The following is a 14719-nucleotide window of genomic DNA, read 5'->3' on the forward strand; positions in this document are numbered from 1 at the left end:
CTTCACCCCAGTCCCAATCAAATCCCAGTCAGTCGTCAATACGCTGGATTCTGAACACAGCTCTGTTTATTGCAGAGACAGCTGCAATACATAAAAACTCAGAAAAGGGGTAGAAAAGAGTCAAGGGTCTGGGGTGTGTTTATACCCACGCACACGATTATGATGGAGAATAGGGAGAGCCATCGGTTAGCATGCAATACTGATATAACAGCACAGAGCAGAGCAATGCAAGGTTGTGAGTTTGTGCCTCACCTGGAGCAGTTCTTTTGGGGTGGTGCTCTGTGGCTGAGGATCTGTGCCTGTGACCGGAAGGTTGCCGGTTCAAATCCCGCAACCGGCAGAGGAATCCTGCTCCATTGGCCCCTGAGCAAGGCCCTTAACCCCCACTGCTCCAGGGGTGCTGTATAAATAGCTGACCCTGCGCTCTGACCCCCAGCTTCTCTCCCTGTCTGTGTGTCTCATGGAGAGCAGGCTGAGGTTTGTGAAAAGACAAATTCCTAATGCAAGAAATTATATATGGCCAATAAGGTGATCTTAATCTTAATCAAGAAAGCTGAAATTGAAAACGAGGGAGGCCCCTGTCACATGATGAGGGTACACGGCCTCAGGAAGCGCGGACGTGACGTATTTTCCGGCGATGGCGGGCGAAGATGGCGGCCGGTAGCGCTAAGGGCTCATTTGAATCCAGGCAGTAAACACAGCGCCCGAGTGTTTGATAAGGGACCCGGGGCTCAAAACCCGCTCCCGGTGATTACCGGATCTTGGCTTCACGGAACGGCTGGTGCTCTGGAAGAAGCAAGGTCTGCCTCTGGATCCGTGTTCGCGTCTGGGTCAGTGTCTCCGGTCTCTAGACCGTGCGTGTGCTTCTCCGTCCTCGGCTCTCAGTCCGGTTTATCCATCTTTTTCACAAGTGCAGGGCAGTGCTTCTCTGCATGTGTGCGCCAGTGCAGAGACGTTAAGGAAACGCCAAACGTTGAAACAGCAGCAGCAGCAGTTAAAACGTTGCAACAGCAGCAGCAACAACACACGGTAACACACGGCACAGGCAGTGTGAGGCAGTGGTAGGGGCAGAGTTCAGGAGTCTGGCAGCCTGTGGGAAGAAACTGTCTCCGGACCCGGGGATTCGTGCCTCTCTGCTCCTATAACTCTCACCAGAGGGAAGGCTGGTGTCCTTAGCATTACTCCCCGCCTTCCTGAGACCGCGAGGTGTAAACATGTCCACAGCAGTGGGGAGCTGTACCCCAGTGATGGACTGGGCTGGCCTGATCACCCCTGCTGCCAGACCACACTGATCCCGCACGAGAGCGCCTGTAGCGTGAAGCAAGGACACTGGAAGACAGGCAGGTCGTCTTGTGTCCACACACGGGCTTGAGGGGCTTTCCTGCAGCAGGTTTGGGGGTCTGTGATGGTCTGGGAGTGTCTGTGTCTGTTGGAGCGTCTCCAGGTCCTCAAGAGCTGACTGCCCTTCTCTGTGTTTCAGGGTGAGAGGGAGACAGCGCCACCATGGGGCGAAGATCGACGTCCTCCACCAAGAGTGGGAAATTCATGAACCCCACTGACCAGGCTCGTGAGTACAGCTCCTGTCCACTGTAATAACATTATACTGTCCACTGACCAGGCCCTTGAGTACAGCATTGTCCACTGTAATAACGTTATACTGTCCACTGACCAGGCTCGTGAGTACAGCTCCTGTCCACTGTAATAACGTTATACTGTCCACTGACCAGGCTCGTGAGTACAGCTCCTGTCCACTGTAATAACATTATACTGTCCACTGACCAGGCCCTTGAGTACAGCTGTGTCCACTGTAATAATGTTATACTGTCCACTGACCAGGCCCTTGAGTACAGCTGTGTCCACTGTAATAACGTTATACTGTCCACTGTCCAGGCCCTTGAGTACAGCTGTGTCCACTGTAATAACGTTATACTGTCCACTGACCAGGCTCGTGAGTACAGCTGTGTCCACTGTAATAACGTTATACTGTCCACTGACCAGGCCCGTGAGTACAGCTGTGTCCACTGTAATAACGTTATACTGTCCACTGACCAGGCCCGTGAGTACAGCTGTGTCCACTGTAATAGCGTTATGCTGGCATTACACTGGTATCAATGGGGCTGGGATGCGAACTGGACACTCTGGCTTATCTGACACTGTCCCTTCCTGTCCTCTGCAGGGAAGGAGGCCCGGAAGAGGGAGCTGAAAAAGGTGAGACTGTCTGGAGTGTCTGCCATTCTCTCCTGTCTGTCTCTCTCTCTCTCTCCTTGCCTCTGTGAACCCCTCTCCTCTCCTCTCTCCAGAACAAGAAGCAGAGGATGATGGTCCGAGCAGCAGTGCTGAAAATGAAGGACCCCAGACAGATCATCAGAGACATGGAGAAACTGGATGAGATGGGTAATGATGTGTTAATTAACTAGTCCTAGTTAATCACTAACTGCCTGACAGTCTCTTGTGTCACACACTGTATTATTATTATTATTATTATTTATTACTGAGAGACAGGCTCGCTATCTGTTCCTCAGGCTGGGACAGATCACACACTGTATTATTATTATTGAGAGACAGGCTCACTGTCTGTTCCTCAGGCTGGGACAGGAGATCACACACTATTATTATTATTGAGAGACAGGCTCACTGTTCCTCAGGCTGGGACAGGAGATCACACACTGTATTATTATTATTGAGAGACAGGCTCACTGTCTTTTCCTCAGGCTGGGACAGGAGATCACACACTGTATTATTATTATTGAGAGACAGGCTCACTGTCTGTTCCTCAGGCTGGGACAGGAGATCACACACTGTATTATTATTATTGAGAGACAGGCTCACTGTCTGTTCCTCAGGCTGGGACAGGAGATCACACACTGTGTTATTATTACTGAGAGAAGCTCACTGTCTGTTCCTCAGGCTGGGACAGGAGATCACAGACTGAATAGGAGTAGAAGTTTTGGTCGCTGTTTCTTAGGTGTCGCCAATACTTTAATATTCTTTTCTGTGTTTATCAATAGTGGGTACTGGCCTTATTCGGCCCTGTACCTGTTGTTAGGGGACCCCACACTTCACTGCAGTATAGGGCAATGGGCTGGGTTACCCTTTGAAATACTGGAGCCAGATTCTTGTTGTTGGGTTAATATTGAAGAGCCTTCTTATCGTGTAGAATGGCCTGAGTGCCTTCACTCTCTCTGCCTGACCTGATCTTTCTGTGTGAGAGAGAGACCCGGTCTCTGTTTCCGTGTGTGACCCGGTCCGTCTCTCTCAGAGTTTAACCCGGTCCAGGTGCCGCTGCTGAACGAGAAGGTTCTGCGGGACAAGAGGAAGAAGCTGCGCGAGACCTTTGAGCGGATCGTGCGCCTGTACGAGAAGGAGAACCCGGACACGTACCGCGAGCTGCGCCGCCTGGAGCACGAGTACGAGACCAAGCGGGGCCAGCTGTCTCTCTACTTCGACTCTGTCAAGGTCTGTGTGTCTCGGAGCAGGGCCAGCTGTCTGTACTGGACTGTGTGTGTCTCGGAGCGGGGCCAGCTGTCTGTACTGGACTGTGTGTGTCTCGGAGCGGGGCCAGCTGTCTGTACTGGACTGTGTGTGTCTCGGAGCGGGGCCAGCTGTCTGTACTGGACTGTGTGTGTCTCTCTCGGAGCGGGGCCAGCTGTCTGTACTGGACTGTGTGTCTCGGAGCGGGGCCAGCTGTCTGTACTGGACTGTGTGTCTCGGAGCAGGGCCAGCTGTCTGTACTGGACTGTGTGTCTCGGAGCGGGGCCAGCTGTCTGTACTGGACTGTGTGTCTCTCTCGGAGCGGGGCCAGCTGTCTGTACTGGACTGTGTGTGTCTCGGAGCGGGGCCAGCTGTCTGTACTGGACTGTGTGTCTCGGAGCGGGGCCAGCTGTCTGTACTGGACTGTGTGTGTCTCGGAGCGGGGCCAGCTGTCTGTACTGGACTGTGTGTGTCTCGGAGCGGGGCCAGCTGTCTGTACTGGACTGTGTGTGTCTCGGAGCGGGGCCAGCTGTCTGTACTGGACTGTGTGTCTCGGAGCGGGGCCAGCTGTCTGTACTGGACTGTGTGTGTCTCTCGGAGCGGGGCCAGCTGTCTGTACTGGACTGTGTGTGTCTCTCGGAGCGGGGCCAGCTGTCTGTACTGGACTGTGTGTGTCTCGGAGCGGGGCCAGCTGTCTGTACTGGACTGTGTGTGTCTCGGAGCGGGGCCAGCTGTCTGTACTGGACTGTGTGTCTCTCTCGGAGCAGGGCCAGCTGTCTGTACTGGACTGTGTGTCTCTCTCGGAGCGGGGCCAGCTGTCTGTACTGGACTGTGTGTGTCTCGGAGCGGGGCCAGCTGTCTGTACTGGACTGTGTGTGTCTCGGAGCAGGGCCAGCTGTCTGTACTGGACTGTGTGTCTCTCTCGGAGCAGGGCCAGCTGTCTGTACTGGACTGTGTGTCTCTCTCGGAGCGGGGCCAGCTGTCTGTACTGGACTGTGTGTCTCGGAGCAGGGCCAGCTGTCTGTACTGGACTGTGTGTGTCTCGGAGCAGGGCCAGCTGTCTGTACTGGACTGTGTGTGTCTCGGAGCGGGGCCAGCTGTCTGTACTGGACTGTGTGTGTCTCGGAGCGGGGCCAGCTGTCTGTACTGGACTGTGTGTGTCTCTCTCGGAGCGGGGCCAGCTGTCTGTACTGGACTGTGTGTCTCGGAGCGGGGCCAGCTGTCTGTACTGGACTGTGTGTGTCTCGGAGCGGGGCCAGCTGTCTGTACTGGACTGTGTGTGTCTCGGAGCGGGGCCAGCTGTCTGTACTGGACTGTGTGTCTCGGAGCAGGGCCAGCTGTCTGTACTGGACTGTGTGTGTCTCGGAGCGGGGCCAGCTGTCTGTACTGGACTGTGTGTGTCTCGGAGCGGGGCCAGCTGTCTGTACTGGACTGTGTGTCTCGGAGCGGGGCCAGCTGTCTGTACTGGACTGTGTGTCTCGGAGCAGGGCCAGCTGTCTGTACTGGACTGTGTGTGTCTCGGAGCGGGGCCAGCTGTCTGTACTGGACTGTGTGTCTTGGAGCGGGGCCAGCTGTCTGTACTGGACTGTGTGTGTCTCTCTCGGAGCGGGGCCAGCTGTCTGTACTGGACTGTGTGTCTCGGAGCGGGGCCAGCTGTCTGTACTGGACTGTGTGTGTCTCGGAGCGGGGCCAGCTGTCTGTACTGGACTGTGTGTGTCTCGGAGCGGGGCCAGCTGTCTGTACTGGACTGTGTGTCTCGGAGCAGGGCCAGCTGTCTGTACTGGACTGTGTGTGTCTCGGAGCGGGGCCAGCTGTCTGTACTGGACTGTGTGTGTCTCGGAGCGGGGCCAGCTGTCTGTACTGGACTGTGTGTCTCGGAGCGGGGCCAGCTGTCTGTACTGGACTGTGTGTCTCGGAGCAGGGCCAGCTGTCTGTACTGGACTGTGTGTGTCTCGGAGCGGGGCCAGCTGTCTGTACTGGACTGTGTGTCTTGGAGCGGGGCCAGCTGTCTGTACTGGACTGTGTGTCTCTCTCGGAGCGGGGCCAGCTGTCTGTACTGGACTGTGTCTCTCTCGGAGCGGGGCCAGCTGTCTGTACTGGACTGTGTGTGTCTCGGAGCGGGGCCAGCTGTCTGTACTGGACTGTGTGTGTCTCGGAGCGGGGCCAGCTGTCTGTACTGGACTGTGTGTGTCTCGGAGCGGGGCCAGCTGTCTGTACTGGACTGTGTGTGTCTCTCTCGGAGCGGGGCCAGCTGTCTGTACTGGCCTGTGTGTGTCTCGGAGCGGGGCCAGCTGTCTGTACTGGACTGTGTGTGTCTCGGAGCGGGGCCAGCTGTCTGTACTGGACTGTGTGTGTCTCGGAGCAGGGCCAGCTGTCTGTACTGGACTGTGTGTCTCGGAGCAGGGCCAGCTGTCTGTACTGGACTGTGTGTCTCGGAGCAGGGCCAGCTGTCTGTACTGGACTGTGTGTCTCTCTCGGAGCGGGGCCAGCTGTCTGTACTGGACTGTGTGTCTCGGAGCAGGGCCAGCTGTCTGTACTGGACTGTGTGTCTCTCTCGGAGCGGGGCCAGCTGTCTGTACTGGACTGTGTGTCTCGGAGCAGGGCCAGCTGTCTGTACTGGACTGTGTGTGTCTCGGAGCAGGGCCAGCTGTCTGTACTGGACTGTGTGTGTCTCGGAGCGGGGCCAGCTGTCTGTACTGGACTGTGTGTGTCTCGGAGCGGGGCCAGCTGTCTGTACTGGACTGTGTGTCTCTCTCGGAGCGGGGCCAGCTGTCTGTACTGGACTGTGTGTGTCTCGGAGCGGGGCCAGCTGTCTGTACTGGACTGTGTGTGTCTCGGAGCGGGGCCAGCTGTCTGTACTGGACTGTGTGTGTCTCGGAGCGGGGCCAGCTGTCTGTACTGGACTGTGTGTGTCTCGGAGCGGGGCCAGCTGTCTGTACTGGACTGTGTGTGTCTCTCTCGGAGCAGGGCCAGCTGTCTGTACTGGCCTGTGTGTGTCTCGGAGCGGGGCCAGCTGTCTGTACTGGACTGTGTGTCTCGGAGCGGGGCCAGCTGTCTGTACTGGACTGTGTGTGTCTCGGAGCGGGGCCAGCTGTCTGTACTGGACTGTGTGTCTCGGAGCGGGGCCAGCTGTCTGTACTGGACTGTGTGTGTCTCGGAGCGGGGCCAGCTGTCTGTACTGGACTGTGTGTCTCGGAGCGGGGCCAGCTGTCTGTACTGGACTGTGTGTGTCTCGGAGCAGGGCCAGCTGTCTGTACTGGACTGTGTGTCTCTCTCGGAGCGGGGCCAGCTGCCTGTGCTGGACTGTGTGTGTCTCTCGGAGCGGGGCCAGCTGTCTGTACTGGACTGTGTGTCTCGGAGCGGGGCCAGCTGTCTGTACTGGACTGTGTGTGTCTCGGAGCAGGGCCAGCTGTCTGTACTGGACTGTGTGTCTCGGAGCGGGGCCAGCTGTCTGTACTGGACTGTGTGTGTCTCGGAGCGGGGCCAGCTGTCTGTACTGGACTGTGTGTGTCTCGGAGCGGGGCCAGCTGTCTGTACTGGACTGTGTCTCTCTCGGAGCGGGGCCAGCTGTCTGTACTGGACTGTGTGTGTCTCTCGGAGCGGGGCCAGCTGTCTGTACTGGACTGTGTGTGTCTCGGAGCGGGGCCAGCTGTCTGTACTGGACTGTGTGTGTCTCTCTCGGAGCGGGGCCAGCTGTCTGTACTGGACTGTGTGTCTCTCTCGGAGCGGGGCCAGCTGTCTGTACTGGACTGTGTCTCTCTCGGAGCGGGGCCAGCTGTCTGTACTGGACTGTGTGTGTCTCGGAGCGGGGCCAGCTGTCTGTACTGGACTGTGTGTGTCTCGGAGCGGGGCCAGCTGTCTGTACTGGACTGTGTGTGTCTCGGAGCAGGGCCAGCTGTCTGTACTGGACTGTGTGTGTCTCGGAGCGGGGCCAGCTGTCTGTACTGGACTGTGTGTCTCTCTCGGAGCGGGGCCAGCTGTCTGTACTGGACTGTGTGTGTCTCGGAGCGGGGCCAGCTGTCTGTACTGGACTGTGTGTGTCGGAGCAGGGCCAGCTGTCTGTACTGGACTGTGTGTCTCTCTCGGAGCGGGGCCAGCTGTCTGTACTGGACTGTGTGTCTCTCTCGGAGCGGGGCCAGCTGTCTGTACTGGACTGTGTGTGTCTCGGAGCGGGGCCAGCTGTCTGTACTGGACTGTGTGTCTCTCTCGGAGCGGGGCCAGCTGTCTGTACTGGACTGTGTCTCTCTCGGAGCGGGGCCAGCTGTCTGTACTGGACTGTGTGTCTCGGAGCGGGGCCAGCTGTCTGTACTGGACTGTGTGTCTCTCTCGGAGCGGGGCCAGCTGTCTGTACTGGACTGTGTGTGTCTCTCGGAGCGGGGCCAGCTGTCTGTACTGGACTGTGTGTGTCTCGGAGCGGGGCCAGCTGTCTGTACTGGACTGTGTGTGTCTCGGAGCGGGGCCAGCTGTCTGTACTGGACTGTGTGTGTCTCGGAGCGGGGCCAGCTGTCTGTACTGGACTGTGTGTGTCTCGGAGCGGGGCCAGCTGTCTGTACTGGACTGTGTGTGTCTCGGAGCAGGGCCAGCTGCCTGTGCTGGACTGTGTCCATTACTGACACTGGACAACAGGAGACACGACCACGTTCCTCACGCTCACGTCCCCTGCTGCTCCTGTCTCTGTCCCAGAATGCCGAGCTGGTGGAGGTGGACAGTATTCCTCTGCCGGACATGCCTCACGCCCCCTCCAGCATCCTGATCCAGGACATCCCGCTGCCGGGAGCCCAGCCGCCCTCCATCCTGAAGAAGACCTCGGCGTACGGGTCAGTGTGGCCGCGGGCGCGTGGGCTTGCCGCGGGGAGGCGTGCGTGCGCGTTAACCTGTCTCCTCGTCTCCTAGGAAGGGCTTTGTGTCGCTGTCGACCCCCACGTCCATACAGGGCGTCCCGCGCCTGCCTCCCGGACGCAAGCCCCCCGGCCCGCCCCCCGGGCAGCCCCCGCCCCACCTGGTGCAGCTGTACTCGCGGAGGGGAGGGGTCCTGCCCCCGGCCGCCTACAGGAGGGAGGAGGACAGCACAGCCTACGACCCCGAGACAGGTACTGTGCTACTTGCTTTGGCAACACTGATTGTACCCATCGCTCATGCTAATAAAGCACCTTGAATTGAATTGAATTACTGTGTATTAACCCCTCTCTCTGTCAGTGCAGTGTCAGTGTACAGTAGTGTGCAGGAGGAGTGTGTGTATTAACCCCTCTCTCTCAGTGCAGTGTCAGTGTACAGTAGTGTGCAGGAGGAGTGTGTGTATTAACCCCTCTCTCTGTCAGTGCAGTGTCAGTGTACAGTAGTGTGCAGGAGGAGTGTGTGTATTAACCCCTCTCTCTGTCAGTGCAGTGTCAGTGTACAGTAGTGTGCAGGAGGAGTGTGTGTATTAACCCCTCTCTCTGTCAGTGCAGTGTCAGTGTACAGTAGTGTACAGGAGGAGTGTGTGTATTAACCCCTCTCTCTCAGTACAGTGTCAGTGTACAGTAGTGTGCAGGAGGAGTGTGTGTATTAACCCCTCTCTCTGTCAGTGCAGTGTCAGTGTACAGTAGTGTGCAGGAGGAGTGTGTGTATTAACCCCTCTCTCTCAGTGCAGTGTCAGTGTACAGTAGTGTGCAGGAGGAGTGTGTGTATTAACCCCTCTCTCTCTCAGTGCAGTGTCAGTGTACAGTAGTGTGCAGGAGGAGTGTGTGTATTAACCCCTCTCTCTCTCAGTGCAGTGTCAGTGTACAGTAGTGTGCAGGAGGAGTGTGTGTATTAACCCCTCTCTCTCTCAGTGCAGTGTCAGTGTACAGTAGTGTGCAGGAGGAGTGTGTGTATTAACCCCTCTCTCTCTCTCTGACAGTTACAGATCTGGGGGAGCTCCACTCGGAAGGTGGAGGCGCCCTGGACGTTGGTGGTCTCGGGGGCCGGGGAGGGGACAGCCAGAGCGACTCGGACGATGACGGAGACGAGGAGGAGGACAGCGAGGAGGATGAGGAGGGGGAGGAGAGGGACGAGGACATGGAGGAAGAGCACGTGATGGAGTCGCGCCCCGAGGACGAGAGGGAGCGCGAGAGGCAGAGGGAGGAGGAGCGCGAGAGACAGGGCCATGTGGAGAGACAGACAGGTGCGACCGGCTCTGCTCTGGGGGTACAGTGAGTCCCCACACCCCGTCTGTGAGCTCTGAGGGTACAGAGAGTCCTGACGCTCTGGGGGTGCAGTGTCCTGACGCCCTGTCTGTGTGCTCTGGGGGTACAGTGTCCTGACGCCCTGTCTGTGTGCTCTGGGGGTACAGTGTCCTGACGCCCTGTCTGTGTGCTCTGGGGGTGCAGTGTCCTGATGCCCCGTCTGTGAGCTCTGGGGGTACAGCGAGTCCCCACGCCCTGTCTGTGTGCTCTCAGGGGTACAGCGAGTCCTGACGCCCTGTCTGTGTGCTCTGGGGGTACAGTGAGTCCTGACGCCCTGTCTGTGTGCTCTGGGGGTACAGTGTCCTGACGCCCTGTCTGTGTGCTCTGGGGGTACAGTGTCCTGACGCTCTGGGGGTACAGTGAGTCCTGACGCCCTGTCTGTGTGCTCTGGGGGTACAGTGAGTCCTGACGCCCTGTCTGTGTGCTCTCAGGGCGCAGTGTCCTGACGCCCTGTCTGTGTGCTCTGGGGGTACAGTGTCCTGACGCCCTGTCTGTGTGCTCTGGGGGTACAGTGTCCTGACGCTCTGGGGGTACAGTGAGTCCTGACGCCCTGTCTGTGTGCTCTGGGGGTACAGTGAGTCCTGACGCCCTGTCTGTGTGCTCTCAGGGCGCAGTGTGCGGTTTGCAGATGAGAAGCCGCGCCGGGAGAGGGCGAGGAGGGTTGTGAAGAAGACGAAGGCCATCACTCCCTTGCAGGCCATGATGCTCAGGATGGCAGGTAAGAGCTGCGGCCCCTCCCTGTGCAGCGCCCCCCGCCGGTCCCCAGCGCCGGGGCCCTCCGTCACGAGCCGCTGTCCCCTCTCTCTGTCTGCAGGCCAGTCGGTGCCGGAGGAGGAGGAGGAGGAGGAAGAGGAGGAGCCCGAGTACTCGGACGATTCGGATGACTCGGAGCGCGAGGAGAGGGCGCTGTCCGAGGCGCAGGCCCTGCCCCCGCTGGCCCCGCAGCGCCCGCCTCCCCTGGCTGCTCCAATCATCTCGCAGCAGCCCCAGCAGGCCCTCCCACACATGCAGGCTCCGCCAATGACGGGGCCCCCTCCGCTGGGCCCGCCCCCGGCCCCGCCCATGCGCCCCCCGGGCCCTCCCACCGGACCCCCCCCGGGCCCGCCTCCAGGTGAGCGGCGGGGAGCTCGGCCGCTGCCAGCTCGCGGGGCATCCTTCGTCACTGACACCCCTCTCTCTGTCTCCAGGGGCGCCGCCCTTCCTGCGCCCCCCAGGCATGCCCGGCATCAGAGGGCCCATGCCCCGGCTACTGCCCCCGGGGCCGCCCCCAGGCCGCCCGCCCGGCCCGCCGCCCGGACCCCCTCCAGGCCTGCCGCCCGGCCCCCCGCCTCGGGGCCCCCCGCCCAGGCTGCCCCCGCCGGCCCCCCCGGGTGAGCCCCGAGTCTGCTGCTCTGTGTGTGTCGGTGCACACGCGTGACTGGACGACTGATGGGACTCTCACCTCTCTGTCCCTCTCTGTCCCTCTCCTCTCTCCTCGCTCTGTCCCTCGCTCTCCCTCTCTGCTCTCCTCTCTCCTCTCTGTCTCTCTCTGTCTCTCTCTGTCCCTCGCTCTCCCTCCTCTCTCTGTCCCTCCCCCCCACTCCTCTCTCTCTCCTCTCTCCTCTCTCAATTCAATTCCAGGTGTTTTATTAGCATGAATTAGTAAAATCAGTGTTGCCAAAGCAAATGAAAGTAATGATATTTACATTAAACAAAACAAAAAATAGAAGTAAAATAAAATCTACAGACATTTACAACAAAGACATTATATAATATTGACATATTCTGTAGGCGGCTGGAGCATTACTGGGAGACAGGCTCACTGTTCCTCAGGCTGTGACAGGAGATCACACACTGTATTATTATTATTGAGAGACGGGCTCACTGTCTGTTCCTCAGGCTGGGACAGGAGATCACACACTGTATTATTATTATTGAGAGACAGGCTCACTGTCTGTTCCTCAGGCTGGGACAGGAGATCACACACTGGATTATTATTATTGAGAGACAGGCTCACTGTCTGTTCCTCAGGCTGGGACAGGAGATCACACACTGTATTATTATTATTGAGAGACAGGCTCACTGTCTGTTCCTCAGGCTGGGACAGGAGATCACACACTGTATTATTATTATTGAGAGACAGGCTCACTGTCTGTTCCTCAGGCTGGGACAGGAGATCACATACTGGGCTGCCAGTTCAGTTGAGTTCCCTCCTCCCTCTCCCAGTAGGATTGGGACCCGTTGTGATTCTGGCAGGTGTGGGATTAGAGAAACATTCTTCCCGAAATTCAGAAATCTAATCCCAGAGTATCTGTCACAGTGCAGTAGGAAGTGCACCTCTGTCTCTATTTCTCCCCGCTGGCAGTGGGAGCACAGCCTGTCCTCTCTGGGCAGCCAGGTCTGCCTTTGTCCAGTGTCTCTGGCCAGGCTGTGTCACTGAGCCTGTCCTCTCTGGACAGCCAGGTCTGCCTTTGTCCAGTGTCTCTGGCCAGGCTGTGTCACTGAGCCTGTCCTCTCTGGACAGCCAGGTCTGCCTGTGTCCAGTGTCTCTGTCCAGGCTGTGGTCACTGAGCCTGTCCTCTCTGGACAGCCAGGTCTGCCTGTGTCCAGTGTCTCTGGCCAGGCTGTGGTCACTGAGCCTGTCCTCTCTGGACAGCCAGGTCTGCCTGTGTCCAGTGTCTCTGTCCAGGCTGTGGTCACTGAGCCTGTCCTCTCTGGACAGCCAGGTCTGCCTTTGTCCAGTGTCTCTGGCCAGGCTGTGTCACTGAGCCTGTCCTCTCTGGACAGCCAGGTCTGCCTGTGTCCAGTGTCTCTGGCCAGGCTGTGGTCACTGAGCCTGTCCTCTCTGGACAGCCAGGTCTGCCTGTGTCCAGTGTCTCTGGCCAGGCTGTGGTCACTGAGCCTGTCCTCTCTGGGCAGTCAGGCCTGCCTGTGTCCAGTGACTCTGGCCAGGTTGTGGTCACTGAGCCTGTACTTTGTAAGGGTCTGTTTCTTTTTGCTGTTTCTTATCTTGGTCAAATATTCAGCTAGTCTGTATTGTCTGTTTAGGGTTCTGTAGCATTCCAGTTTGTTGTGTGTGTGTCCCAGTGTGTGAGATGTTGCTGTTTGATCTGTGCTGTGATGTGCTTGGGTCTGAGTTGTAGTGGTGGGAATTTTAGTCGCTGTTTTTTAGGTGTAGCCAATACTTTAATTCTGTATCTCTCTCTCTGCCCCCCCCCACTCCTCTCTCTCTCACAGGAATGCCGCCGCCCCCCCCTCGCCCAGGACTGGCCCGCCCGCTGGGGCCCCCCCCGGCCATGTTCCCCCCTCCCCTCAACCCCAATGTGCTCAGCGCCCCCCCCAGCCTGATCCAGCGCCAGCAGAAGCCGGGCGAGAGCGCCCCCCCCGCCGGCGCCGCCCCTCTGCCCCCCCCTCCGGCCCTGCCGCTGCCCCTGCGGCTGCCCCCCCCGCCGGGCACGCCGGGCAGCGCGCCGCCGCACCACGCCCCCACCATCGAGAAGCGGGCCAGCCTGACGGCGGCGGGCGCGGCCAGCGGGCCCGGCGGCGCCACCATCTCCGCCAAGCCGCAGATCACCAACCCCAAGGCCGAGGTCACGCGCTTCGTGCCCACCGCGCTGCGTGTGCGCCGCGCGCGGCCGGGCGCCGGGCTGGCGGGCGGCGCCGGCCGGAGGGCCGAGGAGGAGCACAAGCCGCCCGCGCCCTCCACCACGCCCGCCGGCGCCCCGCTGCCCTCCATCCAGACGAAAGACCAGGTGTACGAGGCCTTCATGAGGGAGATGGAGGGGCTGCTGTAGGGCTGCGAGGGGGGTACGTGGGGGGTTTCCAGACGTGTGTTTGTTTTATATTGACTAGGTGCGGCAGCGCGAGAGAGAGTTTGCCGAAAATGAAAAGTGTTGTTTAAAGCTGTAAAAGCAGTGAAATAAAATGCTCGCTGTGCAAGTCTCTGTGTGCCGTGTGTGTGTGTGTGTGTGTGCGCGCGCCGTGTGTGTGTGTGTGTGTGCGCGCGCCGTGTGTGTGTGTGTGTGTGCGCGCGCCGTGTGTGTGTGCGCGCGCCGTGTGTGTGTGCGCGCGCCGTGTGTGTGTGCGCGCGCCGTGTGTGTGCGCGCGCCGTGTGTGTGCGCGTGTGCGCGCCGTGTGTGTGCGCGCCGTGTGTGTGTGTGTGTGTGTGCGCCGTGTGTGTGTGTGTGTGCGCCGTGTGTGTGTGTGTGTGCGCCGTGTGTGTGTGTGTGTGTGTGTGCGCGCCGTGTGTGTGTGTGTGCGCGCCGTGTGCGCGCGCGCTGTGGGGGAGTCGAACCCGGGCAGGGTGCCTGAGCTGTGGTGTGGCGAGGGAGCTCAAGAGCCCGGCAGCCTGTCCCTCGGCCCCAGGGGCAGTGTGACCTCGGAGCGGCTCGTCTGTCAGAGAAGTGGTGGCAGTGCTACCCAGGAGTCCTCAGTCCCTGCCTGCAGCCCGCTGGAGTCAGAGGACAGGGGACAGAGAGACAGACAGCTCGCTTCTCCCACAGCAGTCAGAGGACAGAGAGACAGACAGCTGGCTTCTCCCACAGCAGTTAGAGGACAGAGAGACAGACAGCTCGCTTCTCCCACAGCAGTTAGAGGACAGAGAGACAGACAGCTTGCTTCTCCCACAGCAGTCAGAGGACAGAGAGACAGACAGCTCGCTTCTCCCACAGCAGTCAGAGGACAGAGAGACAGACAGCTCGCTTCTCCCACAGCAGTCAGAGGACAGAGAGACAGACAGCTTGCTTCTCCCACAGCAGTCAGAGGACAGAGAGACAGACAGCTCACTTCTCCCACAGCAGTCAGAGGACAGAGAGACAGACAGCTCGTTTCTCCCACTGGAGTCAGAGGACAGGGGACATAGAGACAGACAGCTCGCTTCTCCCACAGCAGTCAGAGGACAAAGCAGACAGCTTGTTTCTCTCACAGCAGTCAGAGGACAGGGGACAGAGAGACAGACAGCTCGCTTCTCCCACAGCAGTCAGAGGACAGAGAGACAGACAGCTCGCTTCTCCCACAGCAGTCAGAGGACAGAGAGACAGACAGCTCGTTTCTCCCACAGCAGTCAG

General features: G+C 59.0%; 1 protein-coding gene across 1 annotated transcript; it reads left to right on the forward strand.

Annotated features, from left to right (window-relative positions):
• Positions 1 to 614: 614 nt before the first annotated feature.
• On the forward strand, positions 615 to 13592 carry wbp11 (WW domain binding protein 11). The gene is made up of 12 exons (XM_088606966.1): positions 615 to 830; positions 1481 to 1567; positions 2177 to 2208; positions 2301 to 2394; positions 3260 to 3456; positions 8155 to 8288; positions 8365 to 8561; positions 9350 to 9613; positions 10282 to 10392; positions 10489 to 10785; positions 10862 to 11044; positions 12891 to 13592. The coding sequence occupies exons 2-12, from the start codon at positions 1504 to 1506 to the stop codon at positions 13445 to 13447; spliced, it is 2130 nt and encodes a 709-aa protein (XP_088463092.1). The 5' UTR covers positions 615 to 830; positions 1481 to 1503; the 3' UTR covers positions 13448 to 13592.
• Positions 13593 to 14719: the final 1127 nt, after the last annotated feature.

Source organism: Lepisosteus platostomus, chromosome 14 (assembly GCF_059453375.1).
Source record: "Lepisosteus platostomus isolate fLepPlt1 chromosome 14, fLepPlt1.hap1, whole genome shotgun sequence".
In the NCBI taxonomy this organism is placed as follows: domain Eukaryota; kingdom Metazoa; phylum Chordata; class Actinopteri; order Semionotiformes; family Lepisosteidae; genus Lepisosteus; species Lepisosteus platostomus.